This window comes from Eubalaena glacialis, chromosome 10, assembly GCF_028564815.1.
Source record: "Eubalaena glacialis isolate mEubGla1 chromosome 10, mEubGla1.1.hap2.+ XY, whole genome shotgun sequence".
Classification (NCBI taxonomy): Eukaryota; Metazoa; Chordata; class Mammalia; order Artiodactyla; family Balaenidae; genus Eubalaena; species Eubalaena glacialis.
Genome location: NC_083725.1, coordinates 88,702,930 through 88,720,474, shown reverse-complemented (window position 1 = coordinate 88,720,474; position 17,545 = coordinate 88,702,930). Strand labels below are relative to the sequence as shown.

Genomic DNA, 17,545 nt, shown 5'->3' with positions numbered 1-17,545 from the left:
ATAACTCTAACCATGTTTTTCCTCATTTGCCTGGATATTTTGTGTGTCATGTAGAAACAACCATAGATAATTTAAGAAAATATCAGTAAGCTAAAGGAATAGGTTTTTCCTTATTCACATCATGCATAAGCCTGTCTCTTCATCTGTGTCTCTCCTGCAAAAAAGAAAGGCTGATTTCGTTGCTCTTTCACTCCATGGTCCTCACTGATGAGATCTCTCTGTCTCTTCTCTAGGGGACCTTTCCTCAGCCTGGTCTATGTCTCTTTCTTCCTGCCTTGAACAATGTTGTCAGAATAATTCCCCTAATATAATTCTTTAATTATATCATTCTTTTACAGAGCTACATGAATGGGTTTTCTGTTGCTTATGCAGAAGTCCACTCTGAGCTAACCTTTAAGAGTGGTCCCAGTCTATGCACAACAGCTTTATTTTCTGATCTTTCCTGACTCAATCTGTCTTCTTCAGTCACTGCAACCCTCTCACTGGTATTGCACATGCATTATGCAGAAGTCATTTCTATTTTTATGTTTTTGCTTATTATCTTTTCCCAACATGGAAGACTCTACAAAAAGTGATAATTTTCAATGACTCTTGGTCTGTTTTTGAAATAGGGAAGAACTTTTTGTATTCTATTACAAGTTGATCACTAAAGGGATGTTGCCTATAAGCTTAAATTATACATAGTGGTCCACCTCTGGGAACCCTGCATCCCAGGTAATGAGCATTAAGCTCAAATACCTTTGTTTAGCTCACAGGAAACATCCTGACCAGGTCTACCTGTGAGTGACTGCAGGGAAGAAGAAATTAACACATCCCCTCCGGAGGCTGCCATTTTAGTATAAAAGGAGCCTGAATTCTAACTCAGGCAAGATGGTTCTTTGGGGCAGAAGCCGACGATCTTCTCGGTTTTTATGGCTTTCTGAATAAAGTCACTATTTCTTGCCTCAAGAACTCATCTCTTGATTATTGGCCTGTTGTGCAGGGAGCAGTACGAGCTTAGGCTTGGCAGCATTTTGACTAGCTATTTCTATTGAAAATATTGTTTATAATTCTCCACTAACTCAGTGAATCACAAATACTTGTGTGATATTGAGCACAGGTGTTTTAAAAAGTGGATTATTTCAAACCAGTAAAATAATTTAAAATCATGTAATTTTGGAAACATGCTCAGACCCATATTTTATATGACATCTTTTTAACACTGGACTTTGGAGAGAATTTCATGTTCAATAAATAATGATTCCATTTAAATAATAACAAGAGTCAATATAAGATGCTTGATTTGATTTTTAACATGTCATCGCCTCAATGACATCAGGTTTCTGGGTCAAGAGGCAAGGACAGTGAAGAAGATAGAAGATGGTGAGAAGGGACTGCATAGTGTAGCATCTGTCAACTTTTTAAACAGCTTTTTGCTTTAGATCAGTAAACTATCTTGAAAGGGTATGGCTATGGGTAAGACACAGCAGAGCAAATTCCAATTAACACAACTCTCATCAATTCACTTAAGCATTTTGAGCAACAATTTCCCATTTACTGAATGGGGACAATAATATTTAATCTACACTTGTGGTGTTGAAACAAGAAAAAAATATATAAAGCATCTAGTAGAGCCTCTAGTAAACGTATAACAAATAACAAATGCTGGCTTGTTTCTACCTTAAAATACCTTGGCTTTTTTTTTTTTTTTTTTTTTCTTGAGAAGCAATTTCAAGTCATATAGTTTTTTTTAATACTGCATAGAAATCTAACTCATAGTTCACTTCCTTCCAAAATAAACACGGCAACAATAATAAAACTGTTCCAATTCTACTGCGTTGTTTACCCCATTTCTTACCACCCCCCATCACTATCACCATGATCAAGTTTTGATACTATTAAAAACGGCCAAAATCCTCTACAAGTTATAAACTTCAGATCACAGAATCTGAAAAAGAAAAAAAAAACAAAAACCAAGAAACGGCCCACTGATGTCATTGTTATTGGACCTATTGATGGGCAGACTTATGTGGGCGCATCTTAGTGGGACAATAAAGGAAAGTACTCCAGATCCTTAACAGTTGAATGGAGATCTGCAGACAAGCAGCATCAGTATCGGGGTCACCCATCACCAGGGAACGTGTTAGAAATGCAGAATCTCAAGCGCCACCCTACACTTATGTTATAAGGATCTACATTTGAACAAGATTCTTATACATTAAAGTGTAAGTAAGAATATAAAGAAATGAATGCATTTAGAATAAACTTATTCTTGTGAAGTCTCTGAATGGAGTTTGGCTATGGAGAAAAAGAACTAAGAAAATAAAAGGAAAACACAGCCTTACCTTTGTTTCTGACCTATTTCCGGAAGCTTCTGAACATCAGTTTTGGCAGATTTCTCATCGTTTTTCAAATTCTGATAAGAAAAGTGGGAAAAGGAAGTCTTATTCAGGTGATAAATTGAAGCTTACTTTACTTTTGTGTTTACGGCACAAGGTGTGGCTGCACTTAGGCCCTGAAATAAGAATGTGCAAACGAGGCCATGATGGTCCCCATGGCTCTCAGGATGCACAATTTATGACAATTTAAGTGGTGCAAGTGCTACACAGTGAGTGAAAGGGAATGAACTGAGATTCAGCCTTTAGAGGTTCAGTGGAGGAGAAAGTACTCTCCAAATACCTAGGTCTCTTTATAAGTGAATATAAAACATATCTTCTGCTCTTCATTTGAAGTTTTACTATGTTCTCTGCAGGCATGTTAAGCTGGTTCTGGCATAGTTTCTACAAACACAAGGGGACATAGAAGGCCTCCCTAAATAAGCTAAGTAATAATACATCAGGATGAAAGCAGTCAAATGGCATGCACCTGTTTGGTCTTGTCTATTATTTATGAGTAACGCATTAGAATGCATAGAAAAACTAGGACCATTTAAAATTGTAACTGTTCTGTATAGATAGTGTATTAAAGAAAAAAAATACCACCTCAGTCATTACTGTTTATTTACTCTGGCAAATTCAGCATTGACAGACTGTGAATTAAAAGAGAAAAGCTCACTGAGCTTTTCTCATTAGAGAATCTGACCCATTAATTCTTCCCTGAAAACTTTCTTATTTATACTTAGTAAATTATTTGACAGGGTAACCTATCCTTTTTGATATTAAAAGTTGAAACAGAGGCAATAATATTGTTTGTAAAAAGAGCAGCTATGACAGGTAAGGAACTGACAATAACAAGAATGGCAAACATGTTGCTTAATTAATATTTATTTAACAACAAAGCCATAGTGTCTGCCTTCACCAAGTTTTCAGCCTAATGCTAGAAATAATTTTCATGTAGTAAGTTAAGCATTCTGATATGGATGTGGTGGGGTGAACATCACAAGAGAACCCTTTTCCCTAAAATGACTGAATCATTATTAGGAAGCAACCAATAAAAGGTGTTCTGTTTATTTGAAAAGAGTAGCTTGACATAAAACACAAAAAAGCAGGTTGGGGAGAAAATCACCAGTCATGGGATTTACAGTTCAAAGTGCATCATGGTCATATGACCTGGGACAGGTCACAAAATCTGCCCTTTGACTTCCTTATCTGATAAACAGGGATGAGAATTTTGAAGAGCCTACATTAGACAGTTACTGGAAAACTCAAAGGGGATAATAGATGTGTGAAAGCACTTGGTGAAAAGTTTAATAAAAATATGCTTATTCATTTTACCATCTGCTACACTCCAGGCATTCTGAAGGAAACCAAGATTAAAAGGGCATGGCACTATCAAGACAATATGGTACTGGCACAAAAACAGAAACATAGATCAATGGAACAAGATAGAAAGCCCAGAGATAAACCCACGCACCTATGGTCAACTAATCTATGACAAAGGAGGCAAAGATATACGATGGAGAAAAGACAGTCTCTTCAATAAGTGGTGCTGGGAAAACTGGACAGCTACATGTAAAAGAATGAAATTAGAATACTCCCTAACACCATACACAAAAATAAACTCAAAATGGATTACAGACCTAAATGTAAGACTGGACACTATAAAACTCTTAGAGGAAAACATAGGAAGAACACTCTTTGACATAAATCACAGCAAGATCTGTTTTGATCCACCTCCTAGAGTAATGGAAATAAAAACAAAAATAAACAAATGGGACCTAATGAAACTTCAAAGCTTTTGCACAGCAAAGGAAACCATAAACATGACGAAAAGACAACCCTCAGAATGGGAGAAAATATTTGCAAACGAATCAACGGACAAAGGATTAATCTCCAAAATATATAAACAGCTCATTCAACTCAATATTAAAGAAACAAACACCCCAATCCAAAAATGGGCAGAAGACCTAAATAGACATTTCTCCAAAGAAGACATACAGACAGCCAAGAAGCACATGAAAAGATGCTCAACATCACTAATTATTAGAGAAATGCAAATCAAAACTACAATGAGGTATCACCTCACACCAATTAGAATGGGCATCATCAGAAAATCTACAAACAACAAATGCTGGAGAGGGTGTGGAGAAAAGGGAACCCTCTTGCACTGTTGGTGAGAATGTAAATTGATACAGCCACTATGGAAAACAATATGGAGGTTCCTTAAAAAACTAAAAATAGAATTACCATATGACCCAGCAATCCCACTACTGGGCATATACCCAGAGAAAACCGTAATTCAAAAAGACACATGCACCCGAATGTTCATTGCAGCACTATTTACAATAGCCAGGTCATGGAAGCAACCTAAATGCCCATCAACAGACGAATGGATAAAGAAGTTGTGGTACATATATACAATGGAATATTACTCAGCCATAAAAAGGAACGAAATTGAGTCAATTGTTGAGACGTGGATGAATCTAGAGACTGTCATACAGAGTGAAGTAAGTCAGAAAGAGAAAAACAAATATTGTATATTAACGCATGTATGTGGAACCTAGAAAAATGGTACAGATGAGCCGGTTTGCAGGGCAGAGGTTGAGACACAGATGTGGAGAGCAGACATGTGGACACCAAGGGGGGAAAACTGCGGTGGGGTGGGGATAGTGGTGTGCTGAGTTGGGTGATTGGGATTGACATGTATACACTGATGTGTATAAAATTGATGACTAATAAGAACCTGCAGTATAAACAAACAAACAAAACAACTAATACTAAACTTTCATTGGGTTATTTGTATGGAAATATGTTAATATAAATGTTTCAGACATTACATGAAATTTCTAAAAATCTTATATGTTCTGGTATAATGTTATAAGTCATAATCCTAGTTATTACTTTAAAATGTATATCTCAGAAATAACTAATTTTCTTGTCAACTGCATTATTATGAACTTTCATCAAATCTTTAACCGTGGTCATTTTTAAGTCTTTTGTCATTTACAGACAGTTCTGGGTGCACTCTGATGCTTTTGTTAATATGTTCCTATAAAAGGGTTTCATCTTCAGGAAATTCATGGAAAAGACTCTGACAAGTACAGGTTTCTGGTACCTGACTGTACTGCTGAACTGAATGAATAAGCATTTTCAGAACTCTAATGAAAAACTGATGAGCTCATAAAAGTGCTAACAAAAGATCAAGATGAAAAAAAAAAATTAATTACATGGGACTGAGTGAACTGATGAGGATGAGTATAATTTTTGTGACTTTCTGGTTGAATTTAAAAAAAGAAAAAATCCCACAAGAACTCAGAGGCAAAGAATATACAAATCAATTTTCACTGCAAAGTAAAGGAGCTGTTGCAGTGGAGGATTACTGGACTGAATGTCAATATTATGACATAGTATGAGTGTGTTTCATGTTTGGTAATTGCAATCATTGTTGCTTTTGTTGTGGTCATCCATGTACAATGCTTGGTGTCAGTCTATTTATCTCTTGTAAAAATAAAATACAGTGTGTGTGGAAAAAAAAAAAAAAAAAAAAAAAAAAAGAACCTCACAACCTGGAGAAGGAGACTGCCTGCTCTAGGGCAGTTTGTTAAATGCTATAATAGGAGATTGCACAGGTTATTATAGGAGCAAAATGGAAGAGCATCTGACACACAGTGGGAGGGCTAGAGAAGGCTTCCTGAAAGAGGAGAAACCCACTCTGGATCTTAGAAAAAATAGATAAATAATAATTCTGTACATGAGAATAAAGCCATGGGTTGATATTCCAGACAGAGGGAACAATTGTGCAGAGGCTCAGTATGAGATTGCGTGGCAAAGTGTATAGGACGTAGAGTCTGACGGGCATAGTAAAAGATGAATCTCAAAAGGTACAGAGCTAGATCAAGGGTCTTGGATGCTTTGCAAAGGAATTTTATGTTTTTTTTCCTAATAGTGATAAAGAGCTTTTAAAATTTTTTTTAGTGGGGAGTGGTGGGTATATGCGTATGTTAAATGATTAAATCTTCACTTTCAAGAGATCATTACTGTAGCAGTGTAGAGGACAGAGGTTGATCAAACTGCCAGCAGAGAGACCAGATAGGAGATTGTGGTAGTAATTCACGCAAGTGATGATAAACAATCTAAATCTCATTCTTATTACTCATGTTGACCCAAAGAAAATGCAGGCATCGGGCATACAATCCACAACAATACCAGCCCACAAATCCTAGTCTATGAATGGACTTCAGGAGTACATAAGCCCCTGAAAGTGAAAACTGATTTGGTGCATGTGGGTATGTACATTTCACTGAAAAGATAGGCATAAAATATTCTCAAAGAGGTGAGACCTCCCACCCCCCACCCAGTTTTTAACATCTACTTCACCAGAAGCCTGAAAGAGCTGAGGCAGTTTCTCTAGTGCCTAACACCGCACCTAGAGAATCCTAGTCTTCCTAGATAATTAGGTCGGGACTTTACATAGAAGAGAAATCATTTTTTGAGGCATGTATCTTTTGGCTAAAATCGATGTAGTAGATTTGTAACTCTGTAGAAGCAGTGGTAATTATCATGACTCTCCCAGCAGAATTTAGGCAACAATTCATAAAAGTTGAGAGATAGAATCTTTTTCATGGTGGAGGTGAAGAAACATTGAAAAATGCACATTTGGTTGACATCCTTTGGTATAATCAGACTTGCTGGAATTTCTGAGACACAACATAGCAGCAGGATCCCAGTTTATCTTAAGTCTTAATTTAGATTATTGGGATGTATTCTACACTAGTATAACTATTTCCTTGTGAGGAACCAAAATGCTATGGGTTTCAGAAAACAGTAAAGATAGTCAACAGTCTCAAAATGACTCAGATAACTTAATCTGGAGTATGCAATATTGCTGCATAAATAGTTTATAATATAACAGATAGGACTCTTCTATGTCAGCATCAAGATTGCCTGATCATTAGTCAGAAAAGCCAACGAAATGTGTATTTCTTTGATATTGGTACATAGTACTAAGTGTTGCATACTGGATACTACAGACATTTAGGAAAAGATGTCAACTGAATGAAATAAAATGCAAATTGGGGCATAAATGCTACCTCCCAAATGCAGTGTGCTTATTGATTGCTTCCAATAAAATAAATCTTCAATTATGAAAAAAAAAAAAAAAAAAAAAAGGGCATGGCACTATCCTCAAGAAATTAAAAACAAAACAAAACATGAAATGAAGAAATGAAAATGTGAAAAGGGTAGGTATGCAGATGAGGGTCTGAAAAATGTATCCAATTAGAAGAACTCTTGAGTATTTGATTATTATTTCCCCATCAATGTCCAGAGAAGTGGGGTATACGTCTTGGAAAATAATTTTGATGACTTTAAGGATACCAAAGATTAATATACCTACTACTTAATTAATACAATGTTTATTTATGGATCTATATTGTGATGCCATCCAGGTGCTATGGTTACAGAGATGAACAAGGCTTTCAAAGCTCATGTCTTTATGAAGCCCCACTGGAAAAAAATGTGTACAATGGGCAATATATTTATTTACTTACTATGAGTTTGAAACCTGGAATCAACATTTATTAGATGTATGACTTTGGGAGATTCCTGTGGCCTCTTTGAATTTTGTTTCCTCACTGTACAATGAGTAAAATATTATTTTGTGAAAAGCTTGTTGAGGGGATTTAATAAGATAAAAATTAAAAAAACAAACACCTTGCACAATGGCTGTCACAAAATAAATAAAAGGCATTTTAAAAGATTGCAATTACTTTTAGTGATAGATGTATTACCCTTTCACAAAGCAACTCCACAAAACTGTACATTTATTTCAAGTAATTTCCTCGACTGTAATTCGATGTTTTTTTTTTTTAGGTTCCATATATATGTGTTAGCATACGGTATTTACGGTATTTGTTTTTCTCTTTCTGACTTACTTCACTCTGTATGACAGTCTCTAGGTCCATCCACTTCACTGCAAATAACTCAATTTCGTTTCTTGTTATGGCTGAGTAATATTCCATTGTATATATGTGCCACATCTTCTTTATCCATTCATCTGTCGATGGACACTTAGGTTGACTTAACTTAGGCTGCTAGTATAGAGATACTGAGTGTCCTGGCTGGAAGTACTGACCACTCGTGGGCATTTATTTCACCATAAGCTTGAAAAATTCTCAACGTGCCAGGTGTTTCATGCCTCTAAGAAGGTGCAGGTGTCTTAAATATTCTTTGAAGTCTCATAAAACTTGTGAATTTCTACTTAATGAAAAGGAGGCATTCTGGCCTCAACTTCCTATATGGAAATCAATATGCACCCATTTTCATCCTAGTCAGTGCGTCCCTAATGCTCTGTGCAAACTTCTACCATAGAACTGTTATTCCTGCACTGTTACCATCTTGCTACCTGTCACTGTATCCTACTGGAGTGTGAGTAATTTTTCTGCTATTTTCATGTTCTCAAGATGCAATACAACTTCTGGAACAAGAGCTTGGGTGTTGGGTTCAAAATACCAGATCCACCTCCTAACTTTCTCTGTGCTCTTAGATTCCGAGCCCTTTTCTAACTCTGTTTTCTCACCTGTAAAATGAGGCTAATAATAATCATAGCATAATTATCATGTGAAAATTAATTAAAAATTGGAGAAAGAGGACCAAACACAAGAGACCACATTCAATAAACTGTAGTGGTTACTGACACCATAACCATCATCATGGGACTAAAAAGCTAAGAACAATGGTGATTACACAAGGTTCAGAAACTTGGTTCAGTGCCATAACTAACAGACTGGCTCTGGAGTCAAACTGCCTGCATTTAAACTCTGGTTTCCTTTGTGACATTCAAGCATGATTCCTCATGTGTAACAAGAAAAATCACATTTATAGTGCCTACCCTCACTGATATATTATGAGAATTAAATCCTATAACACATGCAAAGCTTTTAGTATACAGTATGTATTCAATAAATACAATGTTAAAGGAAAATATTAAAATATATTCTCAGATATTTCAGAAACTTTTCTTATCAGATATAGATCTTATCTTTGGTTTTTGATTTAGATTTCACTGAGTGCTAATACATTTTCACAGATGACACTTTCCTTTGTAAGGCATTTACCCATTTTAGTAATGAGCTTTATTGAAGAATTTTCAGAACTATCCTTTGTGGAATTTAAAGTTCTCTTCAAGAGATCATTTCTATATTCATTTATAACTCTTAGCCATAACTGCTTTTCATCATTTTGTAATATAAAAAACACAGGGGTCAAACTGATCTTAGAAACTGTGAGAAATTGATGGCTTTGCCAAGCACACAGTTTTCTCATTCCTGAATTTGCAAACCACAGATTCCCAGACTGCATTTCAAATGACATTTCTTTTCAAAGCTCATATAATAATAAATAATAACTCCCATGTTCAAGCCCAGAAATATATTCAAAACTGGTAAAGAATGCAGAAGTCTTTGCATGTTAACCCACTGAGACAAACCAGGTGACTCCGTACCCTTTGCTGCTGAGAAAATTAGTTTTCATCTCACCTGAAGGTTGACTTTAATTCCATCAAGTTCTCTTGATGTTTTTGTCAGCTGACGGAGGATGGTGCTTCGCTCCTTAAAGACTTGCTTCAGCTGCTTTTCTAGCTCTTCATAGTCCTGTCTAACACAGAAAGAAAAGGCATGAGGGCCCTCCAAATGCCTTCACTTGGCTCTAGCCATTTTGGCCATAATCACAGACCCTTGCATTTTAAGCAAAATCTAGATAAACTGAAACCTTAATTACTAGGATGTTTTGTTTTTATTAGTTCATCTAAAAAGGGAAAATTGAAATACCAGTTTTTTAAAGAAATGTTTCATTTTGCATTGAGGACTATCCAGGCTACAGAGTTTCCAGAACAACACTGCACATCTTTTGCATGTATAACATAGTTTATCAGATACCTCTTGGAAAATAGATATTTTCCATGACATTACACACTTTTTTCTAAGGTCCTTGAAGTTTTACAGCAAGAGATTTGATTTGAACCAATGTAGATCAGAGATGTAGACAGGTTCTGACACTGGGGGGACAAACTTGGGGGTGGAACCAGAGCAGAATGGAGGGGCTTTGCTTCGCCCTTGGTTTGTAGGGCATGAAGTGCACTGAAAAGGCACCCCTTTCAAAATCTCTATTGCTATTAAAGAAAATACCTCTAAAAATCAGTCAATAACTATAGTAATTACAGTGAAATTTGAACAGACTTGTTATCTATTGCAAGAAGGAAAGACTTATCTCATTATCATACATATATATGTACATTTTTTTCGCCATTTTTCTCATATGGACTTTGCAAGATAATAAGACAGGTATTGTAATTCTAATTTTGCCGATATAAAAGACTGGGCTCAGAAAAATTAAGTTACTACCCTAAGATCCTACTTAAGGAATGAATGAACAAGTAGTGTGTATATTTGTGTGTGTGTGTATTTATATATATTATAGCAAGTGTGCACGTGTGGGGGAAGAATGTAGACAAGGAAACAGTTGTCAGTGCAGCGTAGAACTACACCTGATAGGGAAAGGTTAAAAATGATTAATTGGTACACACAGGTGATTAGAGATTAGAATCACGAATCCAGGGAAGAATTCCTGGTAAAAGTAATATAAAATATACGCATTTTGAAAGATAAATAGAATTTAGCTATATGAAAGGGGGAAAGCATGTGTAAATACTAATGAAAATGAGCTTACTGAATTAAAAAATAAGTGCATAAATGTCAGAAGGTTTGGAGTAGAAAATGGGGGTAGAGACATTTGCTGCTGAAATGGGGATGTGGAGAGCATGAACAAAAGTATGCAAAACTCTTAAATGATGGTTAGGAGTGTGGGCATTGTTTGGAAAACAAGGGGAAGACATGGAAGCAACCTAAATGTCCATCAACAGAGGGCTGGATAAAGAAGATGTGGTACATATATACAATGGAACATTACTCAGCCATTAAAAAGAATGAAATAATGCCATTTGCAGCAACTTGGACGGACCTAGAGATTGTCATACTGAGTGAAGTAAGTCAGACAGAGAAAGAGGGGTATCGTATGATATCCCTTATATACGGAATCTAAAAAGAAATGATACAAATGAACTTATTTACAAAACAGAAACAGACTCACAGACTTAGAGAACGAACTTATGGTTACCAGGGGGGAAGGGTGGGGGGAAGGGATAGTTATGGAGTTTGGAATCGACATGTACACACTGCTATATTTAAAATGGATAACCAACAAGGGCCTACTGTACAGCACAGGGAACTCTGCTCAATGTCATGTGGCAGCCTGGATGGGAGGGGAGTTTGGGGGAGAATGGATTCATGTATATGTATGGCTGAGTTGCTTTGCTGTGTGCCTGAAACTATCACAACATTGTTAATTGGCTATACTCCAATATAAAATAAAAAGTTAAAAAAAATATGACACAAATGAACTTATCTATTAAAAAAAAGGAAAAAAAAAAAAGGAATCAAGGGGAAGTAATTGAAGGGTTTTAAGAAGGGAGTGACATGGTCAGTTTTATGTTTTGGAAAGATTTCCCCGGCTAAAAACTGGGAAATGCACTGGAGGATGGAAAAATCTGGAGAAAATGAGACTGTTAAGGAAGTTACCACTGCAGTAAGACACAGAAAAGACTGTGGTGGCCTAAATTAGTCTAGAAGCAGTAGAGACAGGGAAGCTTGGCTTGATTTCAGCAAAACATACAAAACTGAATCAATAATGTACAATTAAAATTTTTTATTTTGTATGTGTGTGTGTGTGTTATAGGGAAAGAGTGGGAAGGAGTTAGTTATTAATGTTGCCATGTCTCTGGTTTAGGCAACAGTTAAACACAGCCCTTCACTGAGAGAGAATCCATTGTATGAACAGTTTTTTAGTCAAAGTTGGGTTGACAAGTTCAACATTAAATTTGTAGGAAAATAGCTCAAATTCTCTCATCTTATTTTCTTTGTCTATAAAATGCAATGCTACACGACCTCACACAGATTATGTGTTAGCTGCAGCAACTTATGTAAGTCTTTGAGCCCACAGTAGATAATTCATTTTTAAAAGTATAAAATATTTATGACTGAGAAATTTGATGAATTTACAGTCTTTCTGCAGAATTATAAAGTAACTGGGTCTACCAATGGCCTTAGTCATGATTAATAAATGCACGCCATCTGCAATAGGTTTCTATCACAATTTTTTGCCTTTTCTCATTTTTTAAATGCAGGTTTCTAACACTCTTCACATTCCTCTTGTTTGAAGGAAATTGGAATGCTCCACTGCAAGAACCTCAATATTTCTCCCTGGCCTTGAGATTTTCACTGATGAACAGTAATCAGCCAGTAATAAGATAGTTATTAATGCCCCAGGTTTCCTTTCAGACTTACTAGCAAAGTCAAATAATGAACAGCAAGGCACATCGTCATCTACTTCTAATTATACAACCTAACTTCATGACATGATTTTTTTTCCTGAATATTTGTGACAATAAACACATCTCTAAAATTATCTTAAGTGACCATAATAAATCACAGTGTTAGATTACAAGCATTGACAATGTATTATATGCAAGATGGTCTTACATATATTCATTCGCTCATCTAATCTTCAGAACAACTCTATGAGATAAGCACTAGTATTAATAAACACTAGTATTAATTCCATTTTACCACTGAAGAATTGAGTCATAGGAATAATAATGTCCAAGAACATATCAAGGAAGTGTATCAGTCAGTTTCCAGTGTCCACTGTCTTTGCCATTATACTGTTAAGAACATACTGATTGGCTAGGAGATCTTTATAGATAAAAGTTCACCATGCCCATCACAGAACTTATTCTGTGTGATTTCTTCCATCACTGTTGCATATATGTTTTCAGTATTTGGATTTATTTGCCATTTATTTGCCTTGTGTTACTTCTGTCTGTAAAAGAAAGCCTTTTCTGTCTTTAAGGTGAAGATTTAATGGTTAGAGCATTCTTATTGCAATAGTTTTTTGAATAAATGATTTCCTTAAGTCCAGATTGTTTTTATTTCCTAGCACATTGTGAAGTACTTAATAAATGTAGGTTGGCTGAGTGAATTCTCACTTCTAGCTTTTGATGGAATTCTTACATCAGCCTGGGGTGCATTTACCTACTCTTTGTTTGACAATCTAGATAGAAAAATTGCCATATCTTACTTCCTCCATGAAATCTCCTCCTAGAACTATATAGTTCCTTCCTTTTCTGAATTTGCAGGTCATTTATTCTGTCCATTTCTTCATTTTATAATTAATTGTTAGAGTTAGTATTTTTTAATGAGTTATTGTACAACAGCTTTTATAGAATAAGATGTGCTTGGAACCATGTATCTCTTCCCTTTCTTTTCTAAAAATTATTATTTAATTTCATGTTTAAACTGTCCTGGATTGGGCCAGTGAAAACCTCTACAAACTAGCTCTCATATCCTGTGACTTGTCCCCATGATTTGGAGCTTTTCCTTATTCTTTTCGTTCCTTTGATGACCTGCCATAACCAATATTTCTGGATGTTTATTCCAAATGCAAATACAATGAAATCAATGACACTTATCATGGAGTAGTCTTTTAATGTTTCAACATCATTTTAAGTGTTTTTTAGTTTTTGTTTTAAATGAAAAAATCCTACAAGTTTTTTTAATACCTCCAGATTTAAACCTCATAAAATTCAAAGCTCTGGATTAGTGTTATGAGATCTCAAGAAACTTTGCTTTTCCCCCAAAAAAGAACAACAACAACAATAACTGCAGAAATATAAACCACCATTCAAACTGTCTTCAGCATTTCTGCCTATATATAAAGAATCATTTATTATGGCGGCCAAAACTGTAGTTTCATGGTATTTATTCTTAAAAAAATAATATCTAATATTTATTATGCACAAGTATATGTCAGACATGTGGCAGATATTTCACACATATCATTAATTCTCATAATCATCCTGAAATGTAAGTGACATTATACATCCATTTTACAAGCCAGAAAGAAGAGACGCAGAGTAATTTCTCCAAGGTCACACAGATAGTATATCATGTAGGTAGTCTTCAACTCTAGATACATTTGATGACAAAATATTGCATTATGTAGTCTCATTATAATAAATGAACCCAGTAAATATTTTCTTGGTTCCTTCTACATGTAGGAATCTTTGAAAAAATTATCAACATTAGCAATACATCATCCCTAATCCAGTGGCCTGCAACATATAGCTAAACTAGAACACATTTGGAAATGAGGATAACATATGGCAAAATGTGATAGGACTAAGTCATTAGGAGAGATCAACTTCAGGTTAAACAACCATGGAAAATTTCATGGAAGAAAAGATATTTGTGTTGGGGTTTGAATGATGCATAGGATTACTAAATGCAGTAAATGGAGAAGATATTCTGAGCAGAGGGAAAAATATGAGTGATGACAATGCAAATGAGAAAGTGCTGAGTGCACATAAATTGTAAACCAGCAAGTAATATAGTCTAAATTGCATATAGGGTACTTACTGGGCTATTGGGTAAAACCTGAAAAAGTTGGTAAGATTCAAATTATCAAAACCCTTGAATGCCATGTTCAGGAGTTTTGAATGCTTTCTATAGGAAATTTACTGCTTTGTGAAACACTAAGGAAGATATATTTAGGAATATACATAGTCAGATTTCCAACTCAAAAATATATCAAAAAGAAGAAATATTTAAATTATCCTCCCCCCACAACAGCTGTCAAAGCTATTCCAAAGTGTAGATTCTTATTTATTCATAGTCAAAAAGACGGAATAAGAGTGACTTTTACTTGGCTTGGTCAGGATATTAAATGGGCAACCACAGGGAATTATATCCTGGGAAACATTTGCAATGCTTTCCGTCAAGAAATTCAAGAGAGCTGTAGAATTCCTCTGAATCTTGGCTCAAAGGCCACAGATTATTTTGCTAAGAGGCATCTGTGTTATCTGAAGCCATTCTTTTCCTTTTCTTTGTATCAGACCCAACATTCAATGTGACAACCCGCGTATTTGCATAGTCTTTTTCTTTCAAGGTCTGCCAATGTAAACTAAGAGAATAACCCAAGCCCACTGTGGATGTGTGGCAGAATTCATTCTGTGTCCCTATGTACAGAAGTCTAGAAATCTATTTTAGGAAACGAGGGTCTCTCATACAAATATAGTCAAAGATGGAAGTATCACAAGCCTTTTTGGCAAGATTACTTGAAACTAAAAATATTCAGCTCTTCTCCCACTAATCCTACAGCTGGGAATCTATTTATCCAGCCCTTAAGAGCATAAATTTAAAGCAGCATTAATCATAGATAAATATTTGGAAATAAAATGAGACCTGAATAAACTGTTACATACACTAGCAAAGATGCTCTCCTGACCAAACTTCACTCAGATTCCTCTGAGCCCTCTTCTCAGCTAAGGAAGTTTGGCATCCATCCTTGTCAGGCCTACATCAGCCAGTTATAGCAAGAATCTTGCTAAATCATTTTAGCCAGAACCCACCCCCCTCAATATCTCATCATCTTTGATATCAGATGAAGTTCCTTATCCTCTGCTATTGCCCAGGTGATATCTGACAACTTTGACCTGCTTTCAGCAAGAATCCTGTCGCCTTGGGTTAGCCAGAATCCTCCCTTACCCCTGATGTTTCCTCTTAGTATTTTACCATCTGCTTACTCCCATCCTGCTCCATAGCTATAAATCCCTACTTGTTGAAGCTGTATTCAGGATTGAGCACTGTTCTATACTGAGATCTATTTTTCCCCAATTGCAATAATCCCTGAAAAAAATCTGTTTTTCTCTCTTAACTAGTGTCCAGTCTGGGTTTTCTCTGACAACATGACATTATTTTAAGATTCAATTATACAACAATTAGAGCTATGCCAGATGACTTGGAAAGGTTTTCATGAAACAATTTTGAGTAATAAAAGAAAGAATGTAGAGTATGATGCATTTATATATTTGTATATAACACTAGCCATGATAATGCCCTGTGAATGTATTTGTGCCTGCGTATGGCTACATAAAATTATAGTTTAAGGTCAGAAATTTGAAATGGAATGGGTTAACAGAGGCAGAGGAGGGTTGCAGATAGAGGGAATTTAGGAGATGAAAGGCAAGCAAAAAGGAAAAAGGAAACAATAGACTGTGCTGTCTTTATATAAAATTATGTGTATATGCATATGTGTATAACAAAATCAAGTTAAAGGTTTTAATTAAGAAATTTTTAAAATCACTGAATTTTTATAAATAAACACACCAAATAAGACATATGACTTTGATATCTCCATCCTCACAACCATCGCTCACAGCTAAGTAGGCATTGTATGAATCTTTTGATATCTATTCTTACAAAAGAAAATCCTTACTAGAGCAATACTTTCCAGATTAAAGACATGGGAGATATGAAAAAGATATAAAGAGTAGAAAAATGTCACTGTCATGATGTATGTTTTAGCATATTCATTAGTTATGAAATTTGAAAATCAAAATTTGAGTTCCAGATTTTGTCACTAACATCAAGAAAATCACTGTAACTCTCTAGGTCTCAGTTTCCACATCTGTGACATAAATAGATTAATTTAAATTTCACAAATTGATAAAAATTGATGAAAATACCATTAATTTTATAGTGTAAGGGCAAATGGAAATTTAAAATAAGAGGCTTAATTTTTCCTGTTGAAATAAGAAAAAGACATTTTTCTTCCCTCTCAGAGCATTTACTTTAGAAAACTCAAGTCCTTTCTCTGTCTGTTTGAAATATATGTAAATCTTCATTAAAGTTATAATAATCCACTAGCCATCTTTAAGACCCAAAAATGTCCTTCTTAATTGTCCTGGGAACTATTTCTTTGAAATATAATCATCAAGAAAGATAGCATCCCTATCTTCCAGTTTCTGTGAGAGAGTAGGAACCAAACTTTAGCAGGCAACTCCCTTTAAGTTACAAACTACTTCCTGTCATAGAGTTGTGATAAGTTTATTTTTCCTTTGGATGAAGCCAATTAGGTAATGCAGATGAATATCCCAACTACCAAGTGAATTTAGGATGAGCAATGTGTGACCAATAGTACTATTGAATCCTCTTATTTGAGAACTAATTATTGTTTATATTGAGAAAATGTAATAGGTTGTATCTGCTCAGCTATATAAAAAGATGAGAGTTCTTGCT

The 17,545-nt window shown here is 35.3% G+C and overlaps 1 protein-coding gene across 1 annotated transcript in view; it reads right to left on the bottom strand.

The window, feature by feature from the left end:
• Positions 1–17,545, bottom strand: part of LUZP2 (leucine zipper protein 2) — a 429,813-nt gene that overhangs the window by 226,842 nt on the left and 185,426 nt on the right. Inside the window, exons 2-3 of the mRNA XM_061203161.1 lie at positions 9,893–10,010; positions 2,325–2,395 (exon numbers count right to left, since the gene is read on the bottom strand). Coding sequence (XP_061059144.1) covers positions 2,325–2,395; positions 9,893–10,010 — 189 coding nt within the window. The remainder of the gene's footprint in view (positions 1–2,324; positions 2,396–9,892; positions 10,011–17,545) is intronic.